The 22,911-nt window shown below is 44.3% G+C and overlaps 1 protein-coding gene across 2 annotated transcripts; it reads left to right on the forward strand.

Annotated features, from left to right (window-relative positions):
- The first annotated feature begins 1,177 nt into the window (after nucleotides 1-1,177).
- On the forward strand, nucleotides 1,178-22,529 carry GPKOW (G-patch domain and KOW motifs). Of its 2 annotated transcripts, none has more exons than XM_077146472.1 (13): nucleotides 1,178-1,240; nucleotides 2,669-2,706; nucleotides 11,408-11,920; nucleotides 12,692-12,846; nucleotides 12,947-13,071; nucleotides 16,446-16,555; nucleotides 17,861-18,074; nucleotides 18,500-18,632; nucleotides 19,343-19,469; nucleotides 19,671-19,794; nucleotides 19,889-19,958; nucleotides 20,928-21,013; nucleotides 21,111-22,529. In XM_077146472.1, exons 3-13 carry the CDS (start codon nucleotides 11,745-11,747, stop codon nucleotides 21,243-21,245), a joined length of 1,455 nt encoding a protein of 484 aa, XP_077002587.1. In that variant the 5' UTR covers nucleotides 1,178-1,240; nucleotides 2,669-2,706; nucleotides 11,408-11,744; the 3' UTR covers nucleotides 21,246-22,529. The 2 variants fall into 2 exon arrangements, with proteins under 2 accessions (XP_077002587.1, XP_077002588.1); XM_077146473.1 differs by having other exon boundaries at nucleotides 1,194-1,240; nucleotides 2,669-2,773.
- The last annotated feature ends 382 nt before the right edge of the window (nucleotides 22,530-22,911 follow it).

The raw sequence follows: 22,911 nt of genomic DNA on the forward strand, positions 1-22,911 counted from the left end.
GCCGGCCGCCAGGTAGGTCACCGCACGGGGCTGGGCGCCTGGCCGGGAGCGGCCGATCTCAGCTGCGTCCAGGCCCAGGCCGGTCGCCAAGTGAGCGTGCCCCGGAGCTCGAACCGCGTCGCTGGTGGCCCTACGTCCACCCGGCCGCCTCCGGGCCTTGGAGCCGCGCCGGGAAGGCGCCACGGACCCTAGGGGAGGCCGAGGAGGTACCAGGGGGAGGAAGAGGGGAGCGCGCTCTCTGCCCGCGCCCTCGCCCGGCCTTTCTTCCTGCAGGTTGTAAACGCAGCAGTTCTGGCGCCCAAGTGGCGGCGAGCAGCGGCCCAGCTACCAGGGCTGGGCCCGAGACCCCCTACCCACACCTACTCTAGGGGTCCGCGCCCCAGATCCCGGCTCACTCCGGAGTCTCCGGGGAGACGGGCGCGGTCGGGCTTCCCGGTGTCCCTGAGCACACCCCGGCAGTCAGGATTTGGGGTGAATGGGGGCTTGAGGAGGAGCTCGGGGCCTCTGCAGAGAGAGAGTCTGCAGTTCCGGGGAATATCTAGGGAATCGGGGCCTCCCAAGGGATTTGTGCAGGGTGGCTGAGGACCCCAGGATATTTGGAAGCAGATTCGGGGATCCCGGGTTTCCTGGTGTCGACATCGCGTCTCGGGACATCTTGGGGACATCAGGGTCTCCGGAGATATTGAGGGGGGCGCATTTGGAGCCCCAGGGAATTGGGGAGCAGTCGTGGACCTCCAGAAGCATGCAGCGAGTGGTTGAAGGTGTCCAGGAATAGTACAGCGAAACGGCTGTCTCCAGGGGCGAGTGGAGTTCCACGGGCATACCCGAGACGGTCGGGGGGCGCGGGAGAGGTTGAGGGGCAGTCGATGTCCTCCGGAACTATCGAGGGAGTGAGTGGTCAGGGGTGTCCGGGGACCTCGAGGGGCATCTAGGCTTCGGACGTCTGGAAGCATGGGGGTGTTCCGAGGCTGAGGGTGGGCGCTGACCTGTCCCCCTCCCGCTCAGGCCGCGGCCCTGCCCCGCCCGCGGGCGCCAGCGCCCGGCAGCTCCTGGCGCGGCTCGACGCGCGCCCCCTAGCGGCCCGAGCTGCGGCGGACGTGGCGGCCCTGGCGCGCAGGGCAGGAGCAACATTGCGCCTGCGCCCCAAGGAGGGTGAGTGACCCTGCCGCGGTCCTCTGGGGAGGCGGGGAAGAAGGGGAGCTGCTGGGTGCTTTGGAGGCGGCAGGACCCAGATCGTTGGGTACTTCCCCTGGTTGGGGCCCAGAGGCGTGAGTTGAGGGGGCGGGGCTGGCATCGCGTCCCAGGGGCGGGACCCGGTGTTATCCTAGATTGTTAGTGTAGGAAGTGCGCCGTGCATGGGTAATTCCAGTAGGCAATGCCAGAACTGTAAGGGGGGTGGGCGGGGCGGGCCTGGATAATTATTTCCGCCAGCGGGTCTTCGATTGTTGTTTTCTGAGGGGGCGGGTGCTGGAGGGTTATTGCGGTGAGGAGATAAAGTAGAAGAGGGGCGTGGAATGCCAGTTAAGGAGCAGACGGTGCTTGAAATGTCAGGCATTTTTGAGGTTCAGAGGGCGGGCCTGGAATGTTTGGGAGCCCAATCCTGGATTTTCACTCTCCCAGGTGTATCTAAGGGTATTATTTGAGGGGATGGGATTTGGGGCGTTTTAGACACGGGCTGTAGTATTATTCACATAGCCCTGTCTGGGATTATGAATTAAGAGGTGGGGTCGATATACACACAGTGGAATACTTTTCAGCCCTAGAAAGGAATGAAGTTCTCATACATACTACAACGTGGATGAGCCTTGAAGACGTCAGTTGAGTGAAATAAGCCAGACGCTAAAGAACAAATATTGTATGATCTTATTATATGACATAATTAGAATGTAGGCTGCCAGTGGCAGGGTGGGGAGTGGGGAGTTAAAGGCTTACACTGTACAGTGTTTGTTTGGAGTGGTGGGAAAATTTGGTAATGGTGATGGCATCCCAGTACTGTGAATGTAATGAATAACACTGGTTTGTATACTTGCGAGTGGTTGACATGGGGAGTTTTAGCTTGTATATGTATTGCCACCATTAAAAATACAACCCGTAGAACTGTACAACACAAATTTTGAACCCTAATATAAACTATGGAGTTTATTTAATAATATAATTATAATGTTATTGGTTCATCAATTGTAACAAATGTTACAATATGCAATGTTAACAATGGGAAAAACTGGGTGTGAAGGGATGTGTATGGGAACTCTACTTTCTGCATGATTTTTCTGTAAACCTGCAACTGGTGTTCTATAAATACATACATATTTTTTTGTTGTTGTTTTTTACATGGGCAGGCACCAGGAATCAAACCCGGGTCTCTAGCATGGTAAGGGAGAACTCTCTGCCACTGAGCCACCGTTGCCCGCCCTTAAAAATATGTATTTTTAAAAGTGCTCTAAAATAAATTAAGTGCTCTAAAAATAATTGTTTTAAAAACTTTATGGTTTTTTTGTGGTGCAGACCTAGGATGATTACTTGAGGGGTGGGGCCTAGATAGTTCTTTAGGTGGGCAGACCCGGATGTGAGTTCAGAGGGTTGAAAATGGCATGTTAATTTGTGGGGTGGGGTTTCCGTGGTTTATCCAATTGTACTCAACTGCGTTCTTATTATGTTCTATCCTTAGTTGCTATCCTGCTGGACTCTGCAACCATCAACATCATGGTTAGTTGCCTGCCCCGAGTCCGCTTTGCCATCCGCGTACAGGTCCCAGCATGACAAAGACAGTAAGGTCTGAGAAACAGTGAACATTTTGGGGGGAACTATGACAGGCCTAGGGTGCTGGAGACTGCTTTATTCAAACTTGGGGAGGGGGCGGAAGATGAGGATCCTAGCAGCTGAAGGAGAACAGTGGACAGGGCCTCACTGAGAATCCCGGGCAAGCCCTGAATATAGAGAATTGAGTAAGAACCCAATTGGGTAAGAAGGGCAGAGTGGCTAGGTTCAAGTGTGACTCTCCACCACCAGCTTCTTGACCTTTTATACTTCATTTAATCTCTGTATGAAAAGCTTAATTGCCTGAATATAAAAGTAATAGATTAATATCTTAAGGATGAGAACTGTGTAAAGTCCATATTTTTCTGTCGTTATCTCTTCTTTCTGACTTTAAAAATTTGTAGAAATTGGGGATGCGAGGGTACGTCAGTGGAAGAATTCTGGCTTACCATGGGGAGACTGGGGTTCGATTCCTGGCCCATGCACTTCCCAAACAAAGAAAACAAACCAACTAAAATAAACAAAGTTCAACAAATGATGCTGAAATAACGGGCTACTCACATGGAAAAAGAATGAAATGTGACCCTGCCATACAGCATACAAACAAAAAAAATTGTAGAAATTTGATTTAACATATATGAAATCATGGTAATGTTTTAAATCCTACTTTTTCAAAACTATTCTAACAGCTTTATTGAGCTATAATTCACATGCCATATAATTCACCCATTTACAGTGTACACTTTGAAGGTTTTTAATATATCCGCAGGGTTGTACAATCATCACTGCAATTGTAAATTTAGAACATTTTCCTTTCCCTAAAAGGAAACCCATACCTACTAGCAATCACTTCCTGTTCTCTAACTCTAATTAGCCCCCCCCAAGCCATAGGCAACCAGTAATATATTTTCTGTCTCATAGATTTGCTTATTCTCAACACTTAATAAAAATTGACTACTACAATATGTGGTCTTTTGTAACTGGCTTCTTTCACTGAGCATAGTATTCCCAAGGTCCATCCATTTTGTAGTATGTATTAATACCTCTTTCCTTTTTATTAGTCATTAATATTCCATTATATGGATATACTACATTTTATTTATCCATTCATCAGTAGATGGATATTTGGGTTGTTTCCACTTTTTGGCTGTTATAAATAATGCTGTGAACATTCATGTACAAATTTTTAAGTGGATGTAGGTTATTTCTTTCGGTGGAGTAGAATTGGATCATATAGTAACTCTATGTTTAAAATCTTGAGAAACTGTCAAACAAAGTCATCATACCATCTTACAATCCCACCAGTAATGTATAAGGCTTCCTATTTCTTCAGGTCCTCACCAATGCTTTTTTTTTTTTTTTTTTCATGTGGGCAGACACTGGGAATCGAACCTGGCATGGCAGGCTAGAGCTCTTGCCAGTGAGCCACCATGGCCCACATTGAACCTAGTTTGCGCAGTTAAGCTCTTAGCTAGTCTATTGTTTTCCTTGTTAATAGAGATATTAGCCTCTTCTTAACTGCTTATAATGCCCTTAGGGTTGAATTTCCTGTCTTTCTATTCCAGATAAAGGCCGTCCTTTTAGGAAGAGCTATGAGCTCTATGTCTTAGCATATGCCAGCCTCTCTGCTTGGGCAGAAACATTGCCCCACTGCTCTGCAGGGGCTGGTGTGGGGACAGTGGCTCACTTCTCTAAGAGTTACACCATGCTAGGCAGGGTTATAGCCCCTGGACCTAAGAGTGGGGTCTGGTTGGAGGAAGGGAGCCCCAGACCTCTCAGCCATAGCCTCCCTTAATAGAACTTTTCTGCAACAAAGGGCTGGAGGAGATGAGAAAAGCTGGTGGCCTGCCCCTCCTCAGCCCTTGACTGGGAGCTGGGTGGAGAGTGAGCCCCATATTCTTAGCCACATCAGGGTGGCACAGAGCTTCTGTCACGCTGAGTGGAGGCACAGGAAAGGAGCAGGTCATGGCTCAAATGCCAGACTCTTGCTGTTCTTACAAATATTTATTAGATTTTCTTGGATAAATGTTTCTCCAGTTGCTTCATGCCCTAGGACAATTACTAGAGATTTTACGTTGTTATTTTTTAATAATCTTCACCAGTTATAGTTGCTTCGCTGGAAATAGAGTCTGCTAGGCTCCTCATACTACAATTCTGAAGGTGCTTTTTCTATATATGGTGTTTTTGTTTTGTTTTGTTTTGTTTTTTGACATAGGCAGGCTCCGGGAATCAAACCCAGGTCTCCGGCATGGTAGGCAAGAACTCTGCAACTGAGCCACTGTTGCCCACCCTATATATGTTTTTTTTTTAACTTTTTTATTTATTAATTTAAAAAATTAACAACAAACAAAAATATTAACATATCATTCCATTCTACATATACAATCAGCAATTCTTGTAAGAATTTGAGAATTTTGCCACGCAAAGGAGGACTCCAAGAGACGTTCTCTCATGCAACACGCAAGGGGTTTATTTTCCACACATGTGTGGGGCTCGCTGAACACGCAGGAACAGAGAGCCCCGAACCTAAGTCTGCAAAAGCTTTTTAAAGGGTAAGATGAGGGGGGTGGGGGTTGAGCATGGGTCACAGGTGCTGTTTTGCAAAAAAAGCAGATAAGAACAGTTTTACAATAAGCATTTCTTAACAGTTTTACAAGAAGTAACCTTGGCGCCAGGATTGTTTATCTTCAGCCTGATGGGGCCCATAATTCTTTTCTTTATAATTCTTAACTCACACCAAATGCATAGCCGTGAATATAAAATGACACAAATGCTTTTGCTGGATATTTCAGAAGCTAAAATATATGTAAATAGCTAAATTAAGCAGGAAAAATTAGCTACTGTTAAGCTTTATAAAATTCCCTTTTACATTCTCAATATCATCACATAGTTGCATATCATCATTTCTTAGAACATTTGCATCAATTTAGAAAAAGGAATAAAAAGACAACAGAAAAAGAAATAAAACAATAACAGAAAAAAATAATTATACATACCATACCCCTTACCCCTCGCTTTCATTTATCATTAGCATTTCAAACTAAATTTATTTTAACATTTGTTCCCCCTATTATTTATTTTTATTTCATATGTTCTACTCGTCTGTTGATATGGTAGATAAAAGGAGCATCAGACACAAAATTTTCACAATCACACAGTCACATTGTGAAAGCTATGTCATTGTTCAATCATCATCAAGAAACATGGCTACTGGAACACAGCTCTACCTTTTCAGGCAGTTCCCTCCAGCCTCTCCACTACATCTTGAACAACAAGGTGATATCTACTTAATGCGTAAGAATAACCTCCAGGATAGCCTCTGGACTCTCTTTGGAATCTCTCAGCCATTGACACTTTGTCTCATTTCACTCTTCCCCCTTTTGGTCGAGAAGGTTTTCTCCGTCCCTTGATGCTGAGTCTGAGCTCATTCTAGGATTTCTGTCCCACGTTGCCAGGAAGGTCCACACCCCTGTTATCCATATTTTTTACTCATTTGTCCATACTGCAGATAAAAGGAGCATTAGACGCAAGGTTTTCACAATCACACAGTCGGACTGTAAAAGCTATATCATTATACAATCATCTTCAAGAAACATAGCTACTGGAACACAGCTCTACAGTTTCAGGTACTTCCCTCTAGCCACTCTAATACACCATAAACTAAAAAGGGGATATCTATGTAACCCATAAGAATAACCTCCAGGATAACCTCTCAACTCTTGGAAATCTCTCAGACACTGACACTTTATTTTGTCTCATTTTTCTCCCCCTTTTGGTTGAGAAAGTTTTCTCAATCTCTTGATGCTGAGTCCCAGCTCATCCCAAGATTTCTGTCCCATGTTGCCAGGGAGATTTACACCCCTGGGAATCATGTCCCATGTAGAGGGGGAGGGCAGTGAGTTCTTTGCTGTGTCAGCTTAGAGAGAGAAAGGCCACATCTGAGCAACAAAAGAGATTCTCTAGGGGTGACTCTTAGGCCTAATTTTAAGTAGGCTTATCCTGTCCTTTGCAGGGATAAGTTTCATAGGGGCAAACCCCAAGATCAAGGGCTTAGCCTATTGATTTGATTGTCCCCACTGCTTTGAGAATATCAAAAATTCTCCAAATGGGGAAGTTGAATATTTCCTCCTTTCTCCCCATCCCCACAAGGGGACTTTGCAAATACTTCTTTATTCACTGTTCAGATCACCTTGGGATTTATCAGGGCTTCACACTAACCTGGACAAACCAACAAAATCTCATGCCCTATTCAATGTTCTGTGTGTTTACGGTGTTCAATTAAACTGACCATACAAGTTAAATTAGGAAAGGCACTAATCAAAATATAAATTTTGCAGCAAATAAATTTCACTTAGTAAAAAAAAAAAAAAATTTCACTTAGTATAATGTCTTCAAGTCCCATCCATGTTGTTACATGCTTCATGAATTTATTCTTGTTCTAGTTTGCTAGCTGCTGGCATGCAACACACCAGAGATGAATTGGTTTTTTTAATAAAAGGGGATTTATTTTGTTGGTTCTTCAGAGGAAAGGCAGCTAACCTTCCACTGAGGTTCTTTCTTATGTGGAAGGCACAAGATGGTCTCTGCTGGTCTTCTCTCCAGGCCCCTGGGTTCCAACAACTTTCCCCAGGGTGACTTCTTTCTGCATCTCCAAAGGCCTGGGCTGAGCTGCAAGTGCTGAGATGAGGAATGATGAGCTGCTTAGCAGTGCTACGTTGCAATCTCTCATTTAAGCACCAGCCAATTAAGTCAAACATCACTCATTGCAGCAGACACGCCTCCTAGCTGACTGCAGATGTAATTGGCAACAGATGAGGTTCACATACCGTTGGCTTATGTCCGCAGCAACAAGACTAGGTATGCTCACCTGGCCAAGTTGACAACTGAATCTTACACAATTCTGTCTTACAGCTGTGTAATATTCCATCGTATGTATATACCACAGTTTGTTTAGTCACTCATCTGTTGATGGACATTTGGGCTGTTTCCATCTCTTGGCAATTGTAAATAATGCTGCTTTAAATATAGGTGTGCAAATGTTCATTTGTGTCCTTGTCCTCATGTTCTCTGAATAGATACCTAGCAATAGGATTGCTGGATCATATGGCAATTCTATACTTAGCTTCCTGAGGAACTGCCAAACTGCTTTCCAAAACGGTTGCACCATTTTATATTCCCACCAACAGTGGATAAGTTTGCCTCTTTCTCCACAACCTTTCCAGCACTTATCGTTTTCTGGTTTTTGTTTTGTTCTGTTTTGTTTTGATAACGGCCAATGGCCATTCTGGGGGGTGTGAGATGATACTCATTGTGATTTTGATTTGCATTTCTCGCATTATGATTTCACCACAAAATTTTGTTATCAGGACCAGGATAGCATGGCATATCTTCAGTGGCACATGTCAGGAGCAAGTCGGAGACCAGATGGGAACCAGCTGAGAAGGCAGGGATCTTTCAATGACCTCTGGTCAGAGCTTGTATAAGGCTCTTTGTATTACTTTCACACTGTCACAGGTGGCTGCCCCAGGAAGTGGTTATCACTTCAGCTACGGGTAGCTTGTTTCTTAGGCAACGGAGCCAATGGAGAAACCCAGAAGACATGACCTATCTTAATTTCCTCGTTGCTAAAGCAAAGACCATGTAATGTGTTCGATTAAATAATGGGAATTTATCAGCTCACTGTTTTGAGGCTAGGAGAAGTCAAATCAGGGTCTCATCAAGGTGATGCTTTCTTCCTGAAGACTGGCATTCTGGGGCTGGCTGCTGGTGATCCTTGATCTTGGGCTGCTCTGTCACATGAAAATGCACATGGCAGCCACTCTTGGCCTCTCCTCTTTTGGACTTTCAGTTTCTGGCTGCTCCCTTTGTGGCTTTTTGGGTCTGACATTCACTCTGCTGATAAAGCACTCCACTATCTCCAGATTAAAACCAACCTGATTCATTTGGACCACACCTTAACTGAATTAACATCTTGAAGAGATCTTACTTACAATGGGTCGACACCCACCGGAGTGGATTAAGTTTAAAAACATGTTTTTCTAGGGTGCATAGCTCCAAACCACTATACCATCTTAACCAAGTGATCAATGACACCATCACTAGTAATAAGACATATCAACATCATATAATGTGATGAAAAGGGCATATCACCTTCATGGCATTCTGGTCCAAAACCCTTAACCCCTGTCTAATCATGTGAAATCATCATATAAACCCAAATCAAGGTATATTCTACAAAATAATTAACCAGTACTTTTCAAGTGTTAAGGTACTGAAAAACAAGGAAGGACTAAGGAACTATCATAGACTGAAGGAGACTAAGGAGACATGACAACTAAATGTGATGTGTGATCCTAGATTGGATTCTGGAGCAGCAAATGGTTTGCACTAATGCGCATTTCCTGATTTTGATCATTGTACCATGGTTATATATAAAATGTTTAGAGGGAGATGGATGAGGGATATACAGGAACTCTATTATTTTTACAAAGTTTCTCAAAGTCTAAAATTATTTCAAAATAGAAAGTTAAAGATGTTGTTGTTGTTCTTGTAGTAGAATGAGAACCTTAATATTCCAGGGTCCATCCCAGGATACTCAAGGCTTCTCAGCCTGGGAATGCGGCCACGAGATTGATTGGATAGTGGGCTGCCTTTTTTCAAGTCTATTCTTTGAACCACCATACTATTCTACTTTCTAAAACATTGTGAACAGGACCCTATTTCATTTAATAATATTTATAGCTTCACATTTAAAGGCTCTAGCATATCATTCCATCCAAGGGGTGCTATAATTCATTTGCCCGATCTCTTTCTGTTGCTCATTTAAGTGATCTTCAAGCTTTGTCACTATAAATAATGCTATGATGAATCTTTTTTAAATTTTATTTATTTATTAATTTAAAAAATTTAACAAACTAAAACATTAACATGTGATCATTTCGTTCTACATATATAATCAGTAATTCACAATATCATCATTTAGTTGCATATTCATCATTTCTTAGAACATATGCATCACTTTAGAAAAAGAAATAAAAAGACAATAGAAAAAGAAATAAATGAAAACAGAAAAAAAATATTATACATACCATACCCCTTACCCCTCCCTTTCATTGATCACTAGCATTTCAAACTAAATTTACTTTAACATTTGTCCCCCCATTATTTATTTTTATTCTATATGTTCTACTCGTCTGTTAACAAAGTAGATAAAAGGAGCATCAGACACAAGGATTTCACAATCACATAGTCACATTGTGTAAGTTATATCATTGTTCAATCATCATCAAGAAACATGGCTACTGGAACACAGCTCTACCTTTTCAGGCAGTTCCCTCCAGCCTTTCCATTACATCTTGAATAACAAGGTGATATCTACTTAATGCGTAAGAATAACCTCCAGGATAACCTCTCGACTCTGTTTGGAATCTCTCAGCCATTGACAGTTTGTCTCATTTCCCTCTTCCCCCTTTTGGTCGAGAAGGTTTTCTCAATCCCTTGATGCTGAGTCTCAGCTCATTCTAGGGTTTTTCTCAATCCCTTGATGCTGAGTCTCAGCCCATTCTAGGATATCTGTCCCATGTTGCCAGGAAGGTCCACACCCCTGGGAGTCATGTCCCACTTAGACAGGGGGAGGGTGGTGAGTTTGCTTGTTGTGTTGGCTGGAGAGAGAGGCCACATCTGAGCAACAAAAAAGGCTCTCTTGGGGGTGACTCTTAGGCCTAAATTTTAAGTAGACTTGACCTATCCTTTGTGGGGTTGAGTTTCATATGAACAAACCCCAAGACTGGGGGCTCAGCCTATAGCTTTGGTTGTCCACACTGCTTGTGAGAATATGAAGAATTCAACTTGGGGAAGTTGAATTTCTCCCTGTTCTCACCATTCCCTGAAGGGGACTCTGCAAATACTGTTCTACTCACTGATCGAATCACTCTGGGATTCATCAGGGCATCACTGTGGACAAACCAACAAAATCTCATGTCCTAATGGTATGATTTCTAAATGTTGGGTTAATTTCTTTTTTTTCCGTTAATTAATAAAAAAAAAAAATCTCATGTCCTACCTGAGATTCCAAGTACTTATGGTGTTCAATCAAGCTAGCTACATCAGTTATATTAGGAAATGCACTAGTCATAAGTTTTGTACCAAATAAACATTTTTTGCTTTAGTCTCACACATAAAGTGACATTTTAAAATATTAATTACTGTTTTCAGCACCCTGCAGTAATGACATTCCTTTGTGCTATGATGAATCTTATATAAAAAATCTTTTTGATGACCTCTTTAGGATAAATTTGAAGCCAAGCTGTAGTATTACTTCTTGTGTCAATTTGTTTATCTGTCTTTGCCTTTACAAACTCTTAAGCTCCTGCACAAGAGAGACTTATTATTAATATCTGAAGCCTTAGGACAGGGCTCTGAAAACATGTTTAATGTTGCTAGGAGCTATCTTTACAAAAATCTGTTTAATTGCCACTGTACCCCGCTAGAATATGAGCCTCTAAGAAGGGGAAGTCTATTTTATTAATATTTGAATCCATCAATCTGCCGAGTATAATGTCTGGCAGAGAAGGCACCATTGAAATGTCTACTGTTTAATATTGTACACAACTAGGGCTCGCTAATTTTTTTTCTTAATGGCTTATTTTAGCTATACTTCTCACATCAGCACGCCACAACAAGATGCACACAGTAGGCGCTCAGTACATACTTGCCAAATGCCTACACGAATAAATAACTGGCGGTAATGAACCGACCTCCCGCCACGCCTATTCCACCCGAAGAACTGAATAATTACATTTCCGAGCATACTTCGTGCAATGCGCTCAAATAGCGACAATTACTTCCTACTGCCCCGTGTACGTCTTCAACTCGGCCGCAGTGCTTTATGGGAAGGGTAGTTCGTGCCGTCCTCGGTCCGCACCCAGTGAACTGATCCAAACTAAACTTCCCGGCAAGCAGCGCACCGACCTGGGAAGAGGGGCAAGATGGCGGATGCCGAAGAGAGTGTTTCCCGGCCGGCGGCAACCTCTACTGGTCCAATTTCGTTTGGCTTTATTCGCACCTCCGTCCGGAGGCGGGTGGTGAACCCGGGGAACAGCGCGGAGGCGGCCACGGAGGAGAAGGACTTCTTGAAGACCGTGGAAGGGAGGGAATTGCAGAGGTGATGCGCCGGGTCCCTTGCCCCCCTAGGAATCGGTGCGGTGGGAAGCCAGCGGGAGGGCGGAATCTGAGTTGGTTGCCTTGTTGACAGTGGCCTGGAAATCCTGAAGCACAGCCTGAACAAATTTGTGGAGGCGGGAAGGCGGAAGTTTGTCGTAGAGATGGGAAGTTTGAAGCTAAGGACTGTGGGGATTGAGACGAGAGGATGTATTCCTGAGGGAGTGTCTTTAAGATTTGGGAACACTTGAGGTGTTTGAGTTCTGGGAGATGGGAAAGCAGGGGAGGTTGATGGGACCCCGAGTGTCTCAGCTGAAGCAATGGTCCTACTCCTATGTGGAGCGACAGATTCAGTTTGGGCGAAGCCATCATCCCCTTAATTTGGAAAGGAGAGTCTGAGGGACCTGAGAGAGGGACTTCCAGAAGAGTCAGCCGTCTAGAAGGCTGGAGTGGAGCCTGGAGCTGGGTAGAGTCTGGGCTGGAGATGGTAATTTGCTGGTCACTGTAGAAGCCATCGAAGTGGGTCTTGGTATGAACAGAAGGTTCAGGATTGATTCTTTGAAGGCACTGACATTTAAGAGTCAAGGAGGAGAGGGAAATCCAGGGAAGGTGCCATCAGAGACATAACAGAACAGCCAGACAGGAGAATGGAGTATGTGGTCCATGGGGATGGAGATGAGTTTGGCTCTTGTATTTTCTGTGGGTGAAGGGGTGTGTCTCAGAACATACTGACCCTGCTACTCTCCCACCCTCATCCCCTCTATGTTGGCATCAGTGTGAAACCCTCAGAAGTCTCCAAGGAGCTCATCATCCCTTTGATCAAGAATGGTCATCGCAGGCAGCCATCAACCCAGGCCCCTAGGCCATCCAGAGAAACTGAGGTCTTAGTGGATGGGGTGCTGTCTCAGGCTGTGAAGGAGCTCATTGAGGGTGAGTAACCCCGACCCCTTGCCCACCTCAGTGAAGGAAGAAGGGGAGGAAGGTGGAAGTGTAGGGTGGGACCTAATTGCTCCTTCCCATTCTTCCTTAGAATCCAAGAAGTCTCTGGAGGAGAGAGACAACATGGGTGTTGACCCTGCACTCGCTATCCCCATGATCCAGAAAGAATGCACTCACAACAGGGAAGGGGCAGACAGCGAACCCCAGGCTGAGACAGTGAGCTGGACCCTTGCCCCCCTCCTGCCCCAGCTCTTCACCCTGCCTGTCAGGCTTGGAAAGTCTGTGTGGGAACTAGGGGCCTACTGCCTATCCTTTCCTCCTACTGTCCTTTTGGGAAGCATTTGTTGATTCCAGATCCCAGGGTGTGGAAAATCTGTATGGATTCTGGAATTAATCTGAGTGAGATGGGAAGCAAAGGGTACAGGAAACGTAAAAGCCCTGAGGCTAGACTTTGCCTGGAGTGTTTGAGGAACATCAAGGAGGGGAGTGTGGCTAGAGCAGAATGAGGAAGGGAGAAGAGGAGTAGATGAGATCAAAAAGGTAGCGAGGACTAGACGATGCAGAGCCTTGTGGGCCATGGTAAGGTCTTTGTCTTTTGCTCTGAGTGAGAGGAGCCAGAAAAGAAGAGACGTGACCTGACTTATGATTTGACGGAATCCCTCTGGCTCTTCTGACAGAGAGCATAATAGCACATAAAGGTAGAAGCAAGGGGACCAGAGAGATGCTTATTGTATAGTCCAGGTGAGAAAAGATGGGGACTCAGACAAAATTGGTAGGAGTGGAGGATAGGTAGGGTTTTGTGAGAGAGGGAAGAGCAGGGTGAGTACATCTAAGGGGAGCAGCAATGGCCTAAGCAAAAGCACTGTGGCAGAAAATTAGTATAGTGAGGCAACTCATGGTGTATCTGGAGCTGAGGGTGAATGCAAAGGATTGAGAGGGGTAAGGGTGGGAGTTGATAACAGGAAAGGTGAGGGGTGTGTCCCTCACACCCCCGTTCTTCACCTCTTCAGTCATGGTTATTTTTTGCAATGCTTCTTTGGGGCCTGGTTCTCCTATAGCCCCACAATACCCTCTTATTCTACTGAACTGTTCTCATCAGACTTCACATGTGCTCTAGTTTCTTTCATCTTAACAACAAAACCCTTACTTGACTCCTCATCCAGTTCCAGCTTTGGTCTCATTTCTCTAATTTTCCCTCCTACAGACCTCCTCCCACAGCCTTTCACATCTCAATTGATCACATTCCATCCTTCCTCTTACTCAGACTAAAAACCTTGGAGTCATCCTTGACTCCCCCCTTTGTTCCATACCCCATATACCGTCCATCAGCACAACCCCATCATCTCCTTTTTCAAAATACATCCAGATGGGAGAAAATATATAGAACTATTAAACCTTACCATCAGGGAATCCCCTGAACTGTGTCAAACTTTAGGGACACCCAAATCAATAGGCCACGCCCTCGATCTTGAGGCTTACTCTGGTGAAGCTTATGTAGGTAGCTGTGAAGCTTAGACTACCTATAGGCATGCCTAAGAGTTACTTCTGGGGGACCTCTTTTGTTACTCAGATGTGGCCTCGGTCTCTCCAAGCCTAACTCTGCAAGTGAAATCATTGCCCTCCCCACTATGTGAACATGACATCCAGGGGTGAAAGTCTCCCTGGCGATGTGGGAGATGATTCCCAGGGATGAGTCCGGCTCTGGGACTGTGGGATCAACAATTCCATCCTGACTAAAAGGGGGAAAAGAAGTGTAACTAATAAAGTGTCAGTGGCTGAGAGAGCTCAAAGAGTCGAGAGGTTACTCTGGTTAGACACTGGCAAGCTTTAGTTAGACACTGCTATCTATCATAACTTGCCAAACCCCATCCAAAACCATTCCAGTCAATCCTAAAGAATACCTAGGGCAATATATAAGATTCTACAAAGGTTCCATGCACTAGAGTAACTTTACAGAAACCTACAACCTCCAGATGGGTCCTTGGGCCAGATAAGTCCTGAAACCTAGACGGCCAAACCTCTTCAGATCATCAGCTAGTTCCTTTTTCCTACCCCATATTATTGACAGCCCCTTCCGACATGAAAAAGTTAGAATGGCCATAGCCCAAATACCCCTAAAGAGTGGGAGAAAGATTAAAGGTTATGGTCACGTTATACAGAGAAGGTAGGGTTTAACAAACGAATGATTGCTGAATCATTAAATTGATATTTCTTTTAGTCTCCAGTATCTTAGAGCAGCTAGAAGTAAAAACCTAAAATTGTGGAATTGTAACTCATACCAAACCCTGAAATCTGGTCTACAGCTAATTGTTGTTCTGTGCTTTGAAATTTATTGCTTTTTTGTATATATGCCGTTTTTTACAAAAAAGAAAACAATTTTGATTGTGATGATAAAAAATATTTATTCCTTCTAGCCTCCTATATTCTGGAGCAGCTAGAAGGAAAAATCTGAGATGATGGTATGGTAGCCCATGACAAACACTGGGATCTATCCTGTAACTACTTGTTGAAGAGTGCTTTGAAAACTGTTGCTTTTTTCTTTCTTTGCCTTGTATATATGTTATATTATACAATAAAAAAAGTTTAAAAAAATTTTTTTAAAATCCCATCCAGAAACGGACCACTTCTCACCATCACCACAACCACCACCCAGGTCTGAGCCACCATCATCTTTCACCTGGACTACTGCAGTAACTTCCTCCTTGGTCCACTTTCTCAAAACCCTGACCCAGGGTTTTGGCACCTGCTCAGCTCTCCTGATTAAATTCTGACCACCCCTCTTTCCCTCCTCATCTCAGTTTCAGTCATGTTGACTTTCATGATACTCTTCACAGATATGAAGTCTTCTCCTGCCTTAGGACCTTTCTTCTTACTGTTCTCTCTGCTTGGAGTATTCTTCCTTCTCTTCTCCTTATGGCTCCTTCCCTCATCTCCTTCTGGCCTCTGCCCACATGTCAACTTCTCAGTGACACACTCTTCTCCATTCCTCTGCATTCACTTAACCTGCTTTATTTCTTCATATGCTATCACCACCTGACACATCATGTATTTTTTTTTTTTTTTTTTTTTTTTTTTTTTTTTAAAGGAAAGACAGAGAGAAGGAAGGAAGGAAGAAAGGGAAACATTTTTTAAACATTTTCTTGTTTTTTATTGTATTCTGTTTCTCCGTTTTTGTTACATGGGCTGGGGCCGGGAATCGAACCGAGGTCCTCCGGCATAGCAGGCAAGCACTTTGCCCGCTGAGCCACCGCGGCCCGCCCCACATCATGTATTTTGTATCTTATTTATTGTGTGTCTCCGCAACTAGAATGTCAGCCCCAGAAGGCCAGGAGTTTTTGTCTCCTTTGTTCACTGCCTTATCCCCAGCACCCAAAACAGTATCTAGGACAGAATACATGCTTTATAAATAGTTTTTGAATGACTAAATGGAGGAGTGAAGTCAGGGGTGACTAGAGGAAATAAAAACTGACCCTGGAGCTGACTGGAAAAGCAGCATAGAGGGTTGCCCAGTGGGTGAGAGAAAGTTCACTTCAAACAGAGGGACCAGCATAAACAAAGCCTGACCTTCCTCCTTCTTCCTGAACCCATAGGTACCAGAGGAGGCAGATTATGAGGCAGTCCCTGTGGAGGCCTATGGGCTGGCCATGCTGCGAGGCATGGGCTGGAAACCTGGCGAGGGCATTGGCCACACCTTCAATCAGTGAGTTCTTGGGGAGCAGTGAGGGGACATTCAGATGGGGCAGAGAACAAAATGCCCATGACTACTGCCAGCCCAGAACTAAACATTCAGGCAGTGAACAAAGACATATTAGCAGTACCATAATAAATCCAGTTGCCCCTTCCACTACTGTTTCCAGTTCCTTCTTGTACTTTGTAAAGTTCGTGTAAACTTTTATATAAAGTTTCCCTCTCCGGGCATCAGTTTCCTCATCTGAAAACTGGAGATAATAATGGTGCTTACTTCACAGATATATTGTGAGGGTTAAATGAAATTCTACACATAAAGCACTGATAGTAGGCCTAGAATAAGGACAGATTAAACATCTTCCATTATTACATGGACTTACAATCCCTCATCTGCAATTCCAGACTCTAAAGAATTCTGAAAATCAATATTTTGTCATAATTTCTTTTGGCAGTCAAACATGACCTGAATTGATGTTGCACGTTTTATGGTCTTTTTTTCCCACTTGGGGTGAATATTCATACGATGTCCCCTGCAGAAATATTAATGTGTTTGGTTACAGGAATCTGCCTCAGATCCCACTGTAGATACTCTGTAATAGACAATATACACCGTATGCTATTAGGTTGAACTCTATGAAATTGCCATTTCTGTAGGTCAAAAAACAGTCCTAGAGTTGAGAGGTTATCCTGGAGGTTATTCTTATGCATTAAGTAGATATCACGTTGTTATCTAAGATGTAATGGAGAGGCTGGAGGGAACTGCCTGAAAATGTAGAGCTGTGTTGCAGTAGCCATGTTTCTTGATGATGATTGTATAATGACATAGCTTTCACAGTGTGACTGTGTGATTGTGAAAACCTTGTGTCTGATACTCCTTTTATCTACCTTGTCGATAGATGAGTAGAACATATGGAATAAAAATAAATAATAGGGGGGACAAATGTTAAAATAAATTTAGTTTGAAATGCTAGTGATCAATGAAAGGGAGGGGTAAGGGGTATGGTAGGTATAATCTTTTTTTATGTTTTCGTTTTATTTTTCTGTTGTCTTTTTATTTCTTTTTCTGAATTGATGAAAATGTTCTGGGAAATGATCATGATGATGAACATGCAATTATGTGATGATATTGTGAATTGCTGAGTGTATGTGTAGAGCGGAATGAGCATGTGTTGAGAATGTGTTTCTTGTAATTTTTTTTTAATTAATAAAAAATTTTTTTAAAAAACCGTCCTAATACAAGCTCAGGTAGCGTATTCTTGATGGTGTGGGGATTTGAGCAGAGGGAATGGAATATTGAAGCCCAAATTCCTCCCTTCAGAGTGGTAAAGCCCCGTGTCAACTCACTGAGGCCCAAGGGGTTAGGGCTGGGTGCCAACCTGGCTGCAGCCCAGGCCCTGGCTTCCACCAGCTCTTATCGCTTGCCGAGACCAGATGATGAGCAAGAGAAGGGGAAGGAAGACCAACCTCAAGGGCTGGTGCCTGGAGGAGCTGTGGTGGTCCTGTCTGGCCCCTACCGAGGCCTCTACGGGAAAGTGAGTAACCAAGAATTCCCTGGAGCCCAAGACAGGCAACTGGTTAGATTGGCATGAGAATCAGAGGGAGAAACAGTTGGGTTTGGGACTAGAATGGCTGGGAGTCCTTGTTTCAGGCATGACTGGCCCATTGTCATGCTAGGTAATCCAGGACTACATGCTGGGCCTTTCTGAAACCCCGTTTCCCACTAAAAAGAAGAGAACACCACATAACCACACATCCCTAAGGATTAAATGCTTAAAGTATGCCTACTGTCTGGCAGGAAAGAAGCAGGAGGCAGGCCTGGTCCCAGCCCTCAGGGAACACAATTTGGTGGAGACAGAGGGGCCAGGCCTATTGTAGGTAAGAGGATGACAGATTAGTCCTAGGTATATGGTTAGAGTCCATTCAAGTCCTACCTGACTTCTTCCCCCTAACTCTTTAGGTGGAGGGTCTTGATCCCGACAACGTCCGGGCCATGGTTCGCCTTGCAATGGCAAGCCGTGTGGTGACTGTTAGTGAGTACTGCCTGCGACCTGTTTCCCAGAAGGAGTTTGACAAGAACTCCTTGGATGTCAGTGAGTAAGCTCTTACATAACTGGAGAAGTTGGAGAAGCATTCCTGGGAGTGTAGCTTATGAGGTAAATTTTAGATCTGCGGAGGGGAGGGACAGTGGTTTGCCTGGTAGGTGTGACTTCTGTTCAAAGCTCAGAAGGTGAAAATGAACAGATCGTGGCTAATTCAAGTCATTTGAGTAATACCGAATTGAGTTGAATGGAATAGTGTCCTTTGGAGTCTTTAGCATCTTTCTGAGGGGGAAGAAATAGTTGGGGAAACCAGTTCCTACCCTCAGGAGGTCTGTCTATTTGTAGTGACAACCTTCTGTTTTGCTAAGGAGTGAAGGAGCAGCTAGGATTTTGGTATGGCCAAGGAGGAAGGCAGTCTAGACAGGCAGAATAGCCCAGACAAATGTATATCAATAAGATGGGGCAGTTTAGGAGATGATTGCATACAGAGTTCTCCAGGATCTGTCTAGTCCCTGCCAAACAGTTGACTCAGGTAAGCACTGTCAATGTAGGTTGGGGTGGTTAGGATGGCTTTCTGAAGGAGGCAGAAAAGATTGAGAGGAAGGCGAGAGGCATTTTCTTAGTCCCGTCAAATGGGTGATGGTGAGAAGGGAGTACTTTGGCAGATAGGGGATAGCCCTAGGCTGAGATGTGGCCTTAGAAGGAAAGGGCAGCAAGACACTTAAGCTCTTTCCTTGTTCTCCCCACATCCCCTTGAACAGGGCAAACACATAAAACTTCCCCAGAGCAACAGAACGGAACAACCTCATCATGTAAGGCCCTTCGGAATCAGGATCTTGGTGTCCAGCGGGAAGACTCAGAGAGGAAGAGGAAATACCCTCCAGACCGGTGGGTCCCTGGCATCTTGGATGGGGGAAGAATCCAGGGGCCTGGGTAGGCTTGAGCTGTCAGGGAAGGCTTCAAGGTAAGATAGGCACCTACAAGAAACTGGGAACAGCATTATGGGTGGGTTTCACAGCACAGACAAAGGTGGAGCAATCAGAATGTGTGTCTGATGAACTGAGCCTAGTTTGGACCACCTCTCCACAGACAGGATGAGCCCACAGCCAAGAATGAAAAATCAACCCCCAGGAATCAGCACTGGTTGCGCAGGGACCTGCGTGTACGATTTGTGGACAAACTGCACAAGGGTGGCCAGTATTACAACACCAAGGTGGGAACCCTGTAGCCTGGGTACCCTTCCTCCCCTAGGACTGGGCCTCTTTAACTCTCTGACATTCTCAATTCCCCCTACTCTCTTTCCCCAGATGACAATTGAAGATGTCCTGACCCCAGACACCTGTGTGTGTAGGACAGATGAAGGCCGAGTCCTGGAAGGTGAGTCTGAGGGATGGCAGCTAGGTTCTTTCATCCCAGAGGCTGTCCTTGAGAAGGGTGTCTTAGGCCAAGAGCATAGCCCAGGTAACAGCTGGGAAGTTGGGCAGAGTTCAGGTTTCTTGTCAGGTCCAGCATACTCTTAAAGAACATTTAAAGCTTCCATGATGGTTATTATCTGAGTTTCACTTTCTTCATCTGTAAAATTAGTATGGAAATTACCTACTTCTCCATCTTATGATTGGTGCCTTGTTGTATTAGTTAGGGTTCTCTAGAGAAACAGAATCAACAGGAAATATTCGTAAATATGAAATTTATAAAAGTGTCTCACATAACCATGGGAACATAGAGTCCAGAATCCACAGGGCAGCCTGTGAAGCCGACGACTCCAATGGAGGGTCTGGACGAACTCCACAGGAGAGGCTTACCGGCCGAAGTAGGAAGAGAGCCTGTTTCTTCTGAATCCTCCTTAAAAGGCTTCCAGTGATTAGATTAAGCATCACTCATTGCAGAAGACACTCCCCTTGGCTGATTACAAATGGAATCAGCTGTGGATGCAGCCGACGTGCTCGTGATATAATTCTATGAAATGTCCTCATAGCAACAGACAGGCCAGCACTTGCCCAACCAGACAAACAGGTACCACCACTTGGCCAAGTTGACACATGAACCTGACCATGACACTTGCAGAGGGGTGTCTGTTGAGCTCAGTGCAGGGTGGAGGTTACAACATTTGCCCAATAAATGGTGTCTGTTATCATCATCATCATCATCATCATTGTATGTAGGTGCTTCCTGTATTAGTTATTTCTGTGAACTGCTCTCTAGGTTTCTTCATCTGTGAAATGAGTGTGGTGGGACTCCATCTGTCAGTAGGGTATAGGGTAACTCCCGGGAATACGGAAAAGACCTAACAACCCTGACCCGGCTGGCCTTGGCTGCAGTCCTCACTCCCCTCTCCTTCATCTGTAGGCCTGAGGGAAGACATGCTGGAGACCCTGATTCCCAAGGCAGAGGGCAAGTGTGTAATGGTGGTGCTGGGACCACAAGCTGGAAGGGTAAGTCCCAGACCTGGGAATAGAGGGTTGGGGGTCATGCAGGGGCTGATCTGCGGTCTGGCAGTGGCTTTGCCAACACCACCACACCCTGTTCCAGGTGGGGCATCTGTTGTCCCGAGACAGAGAGCGGAGCCGGGCTTTGGTGCAGCTGCGGAGAAACAATCAGTTGGTGGAACTTCATTACGATGCTGTCTGCCAGTACATCGGCCCCAGTGACTCAGATGAAGACTGAGCTGTGTGACCCATTTCAGTCCAACATCAGTTCAGTATCAAAAACTGGCCTTCTTAAAGGCAGGGAGAAAATTTTTCCATCTTCCACTCACAGTGCGTACTAGTATGGGAAGAAGCAAGAAGATGGATGGACTGGAAGTGAGGCTAAACACAAACTCGATATACAGCATATAATGCCATTTCAAATACTTAACAAAATGATGGAATATTTAATAAATGGTGTGCTGACTGAGTTAAGGCGCCCATTCCATTTTTCAGGCCCACTTCTCTGCTTGGGGTGCAAGGCAAGAGAAAAGAGATAATCTGATTATTAGATCAGGGGCTTACTTTTAGAATATAAAAGCTATGAAATATGTCCTTTGAATAGATTAACTATGGAATCTGGAATGCCCCATCTCCAAACAACTTCCTGAGCAAGAACCCTAGAAGTGAGTTCTGCTTTCACTCTTGGTCTGGAACAGACCCCCAGAAAATATCTTAAGCCAGTGATAAGACCAAGAAGAAGGGAGACTTTTACCCACAATAGGGATATGTTAACTCTTAATTTCCCAAGAAGTTAATTTCTGCACCCCCATTTTAATCCCAAAACTATGGCTCAAGAATAAAAATGTTCTGTCTTGTGTAGAACTTCTCTGATTGCCCTAGCTCTGATTGCTTTGCCCTTCTCAAAAAGGGTCTGTCTGAGAGAATCCTCACACTTTTTCCTCTTTAATGGTCTGAGACATAAAATCATTAAGGAAAATTGGTGCTTTAGACACCAACTGTTTTTAAATCATCCACCATCACTAAATCATTGATGTGATCATTAGTTTTGAGTTAGATCTAGGCTATTGGTATAAATTCCTGACATGTCTGAGCATGACTTGGTGCTAGAGAATTTAAACAGTGACCCTTGTAGCAGGATGTAAAGGCAAATTGCTGTGCCTGCCAAGCAAAGGCAAACTGCTATTTTTAACGAAAATGAACAAGTATAGAAGAATAATTGGTTCGCCAGATCATTCGACATATGCTCAGTAAGGGATTTAGAAAAGCTTTCCAATAGAGAAACCACAACATGAAGTACAGTTGCCACGGTATCATTTAATTTCTTATTATCCACAGTTAATTCCAGAACTCAGTTGTATTCAAAATTGACTAACAAGGTTAAGCCAGACCATGTGGTAGCAAACTCCCACCATGGCTCTCATTTCGTCTTGTTCTTAAGTCGCGCCGATTTCAAGCACTGTGCCTGAAAACCAAACTGAATTCTGGTTTTTTGTTTTTTAATTTTTATTAATAAAATCAATCAACATACAATATGAACATTCATTTCTTATCACATAGTTGTATATTCATCCTCATGATCATTTCTTAGCACATTTGCATCAATTCAGAGAAAGAAATAAAAAAAAACAAAAAAATTCATATATACCATACCCCTTACCCCTAGCATTTCAATCTATTACATTTATTTTAACATTTGTTCCCCCATTATTTATTTATTTTTAATCCATATGTTTTACTCATCTGTCCATAAGGTAGATAAAAGAAGCATCAGACACAAGGTTTTCACAATCTCACAGTCACATTGCGAAAGCTGTATCATTATACAATCATCTTAAAGAAACATGGCTACTGGAACACAGCTCTACATTTTCAGGCAGTTCCCTCCAGCCTCTCTGTTATGC

This window comes from Tamandua tetradactyla, chromosome X, assembly GCF_023851605.1.
Source record: "Tamandua tetradactyla isolate mTamTet1 chromosome X, mTamTet1.pri, whole genome shotgun sequence".
NCBI classification, from domain to species: domain Eukaryota; kingdom Metazoa; phylum Chordata; class Mammalia; order Pilosa; family Myrmecophagidae; genus Tamandua; species Tamandua tetradactyla.

Excerpts from the sequence above, each read along its gene's own strand:
- GPKOW (XM_077146472.1), top strand. The coding sequence starts at position 11,745 with ATGGCGGATGCCGAAGAGAGTGTTTCCCGGCCGGCGGCAACCTCTACT. Across the intron at positions 19,795-19,888 it reads GCCAGTATTACAACACCAAG|ATGACAATTGAAGATGTCCT; the intron begins GTGGGAACCCTG and ends CTCTTTCCCCAG. Across the intron at positions 19,959-20,927 it reads TGAAGGCCGAGTCCTGGAAG|GCCTGAGGGAAGACATGCTG; the intron begins GTGAGTCTGAGG and ends CTTCATCTGTAG.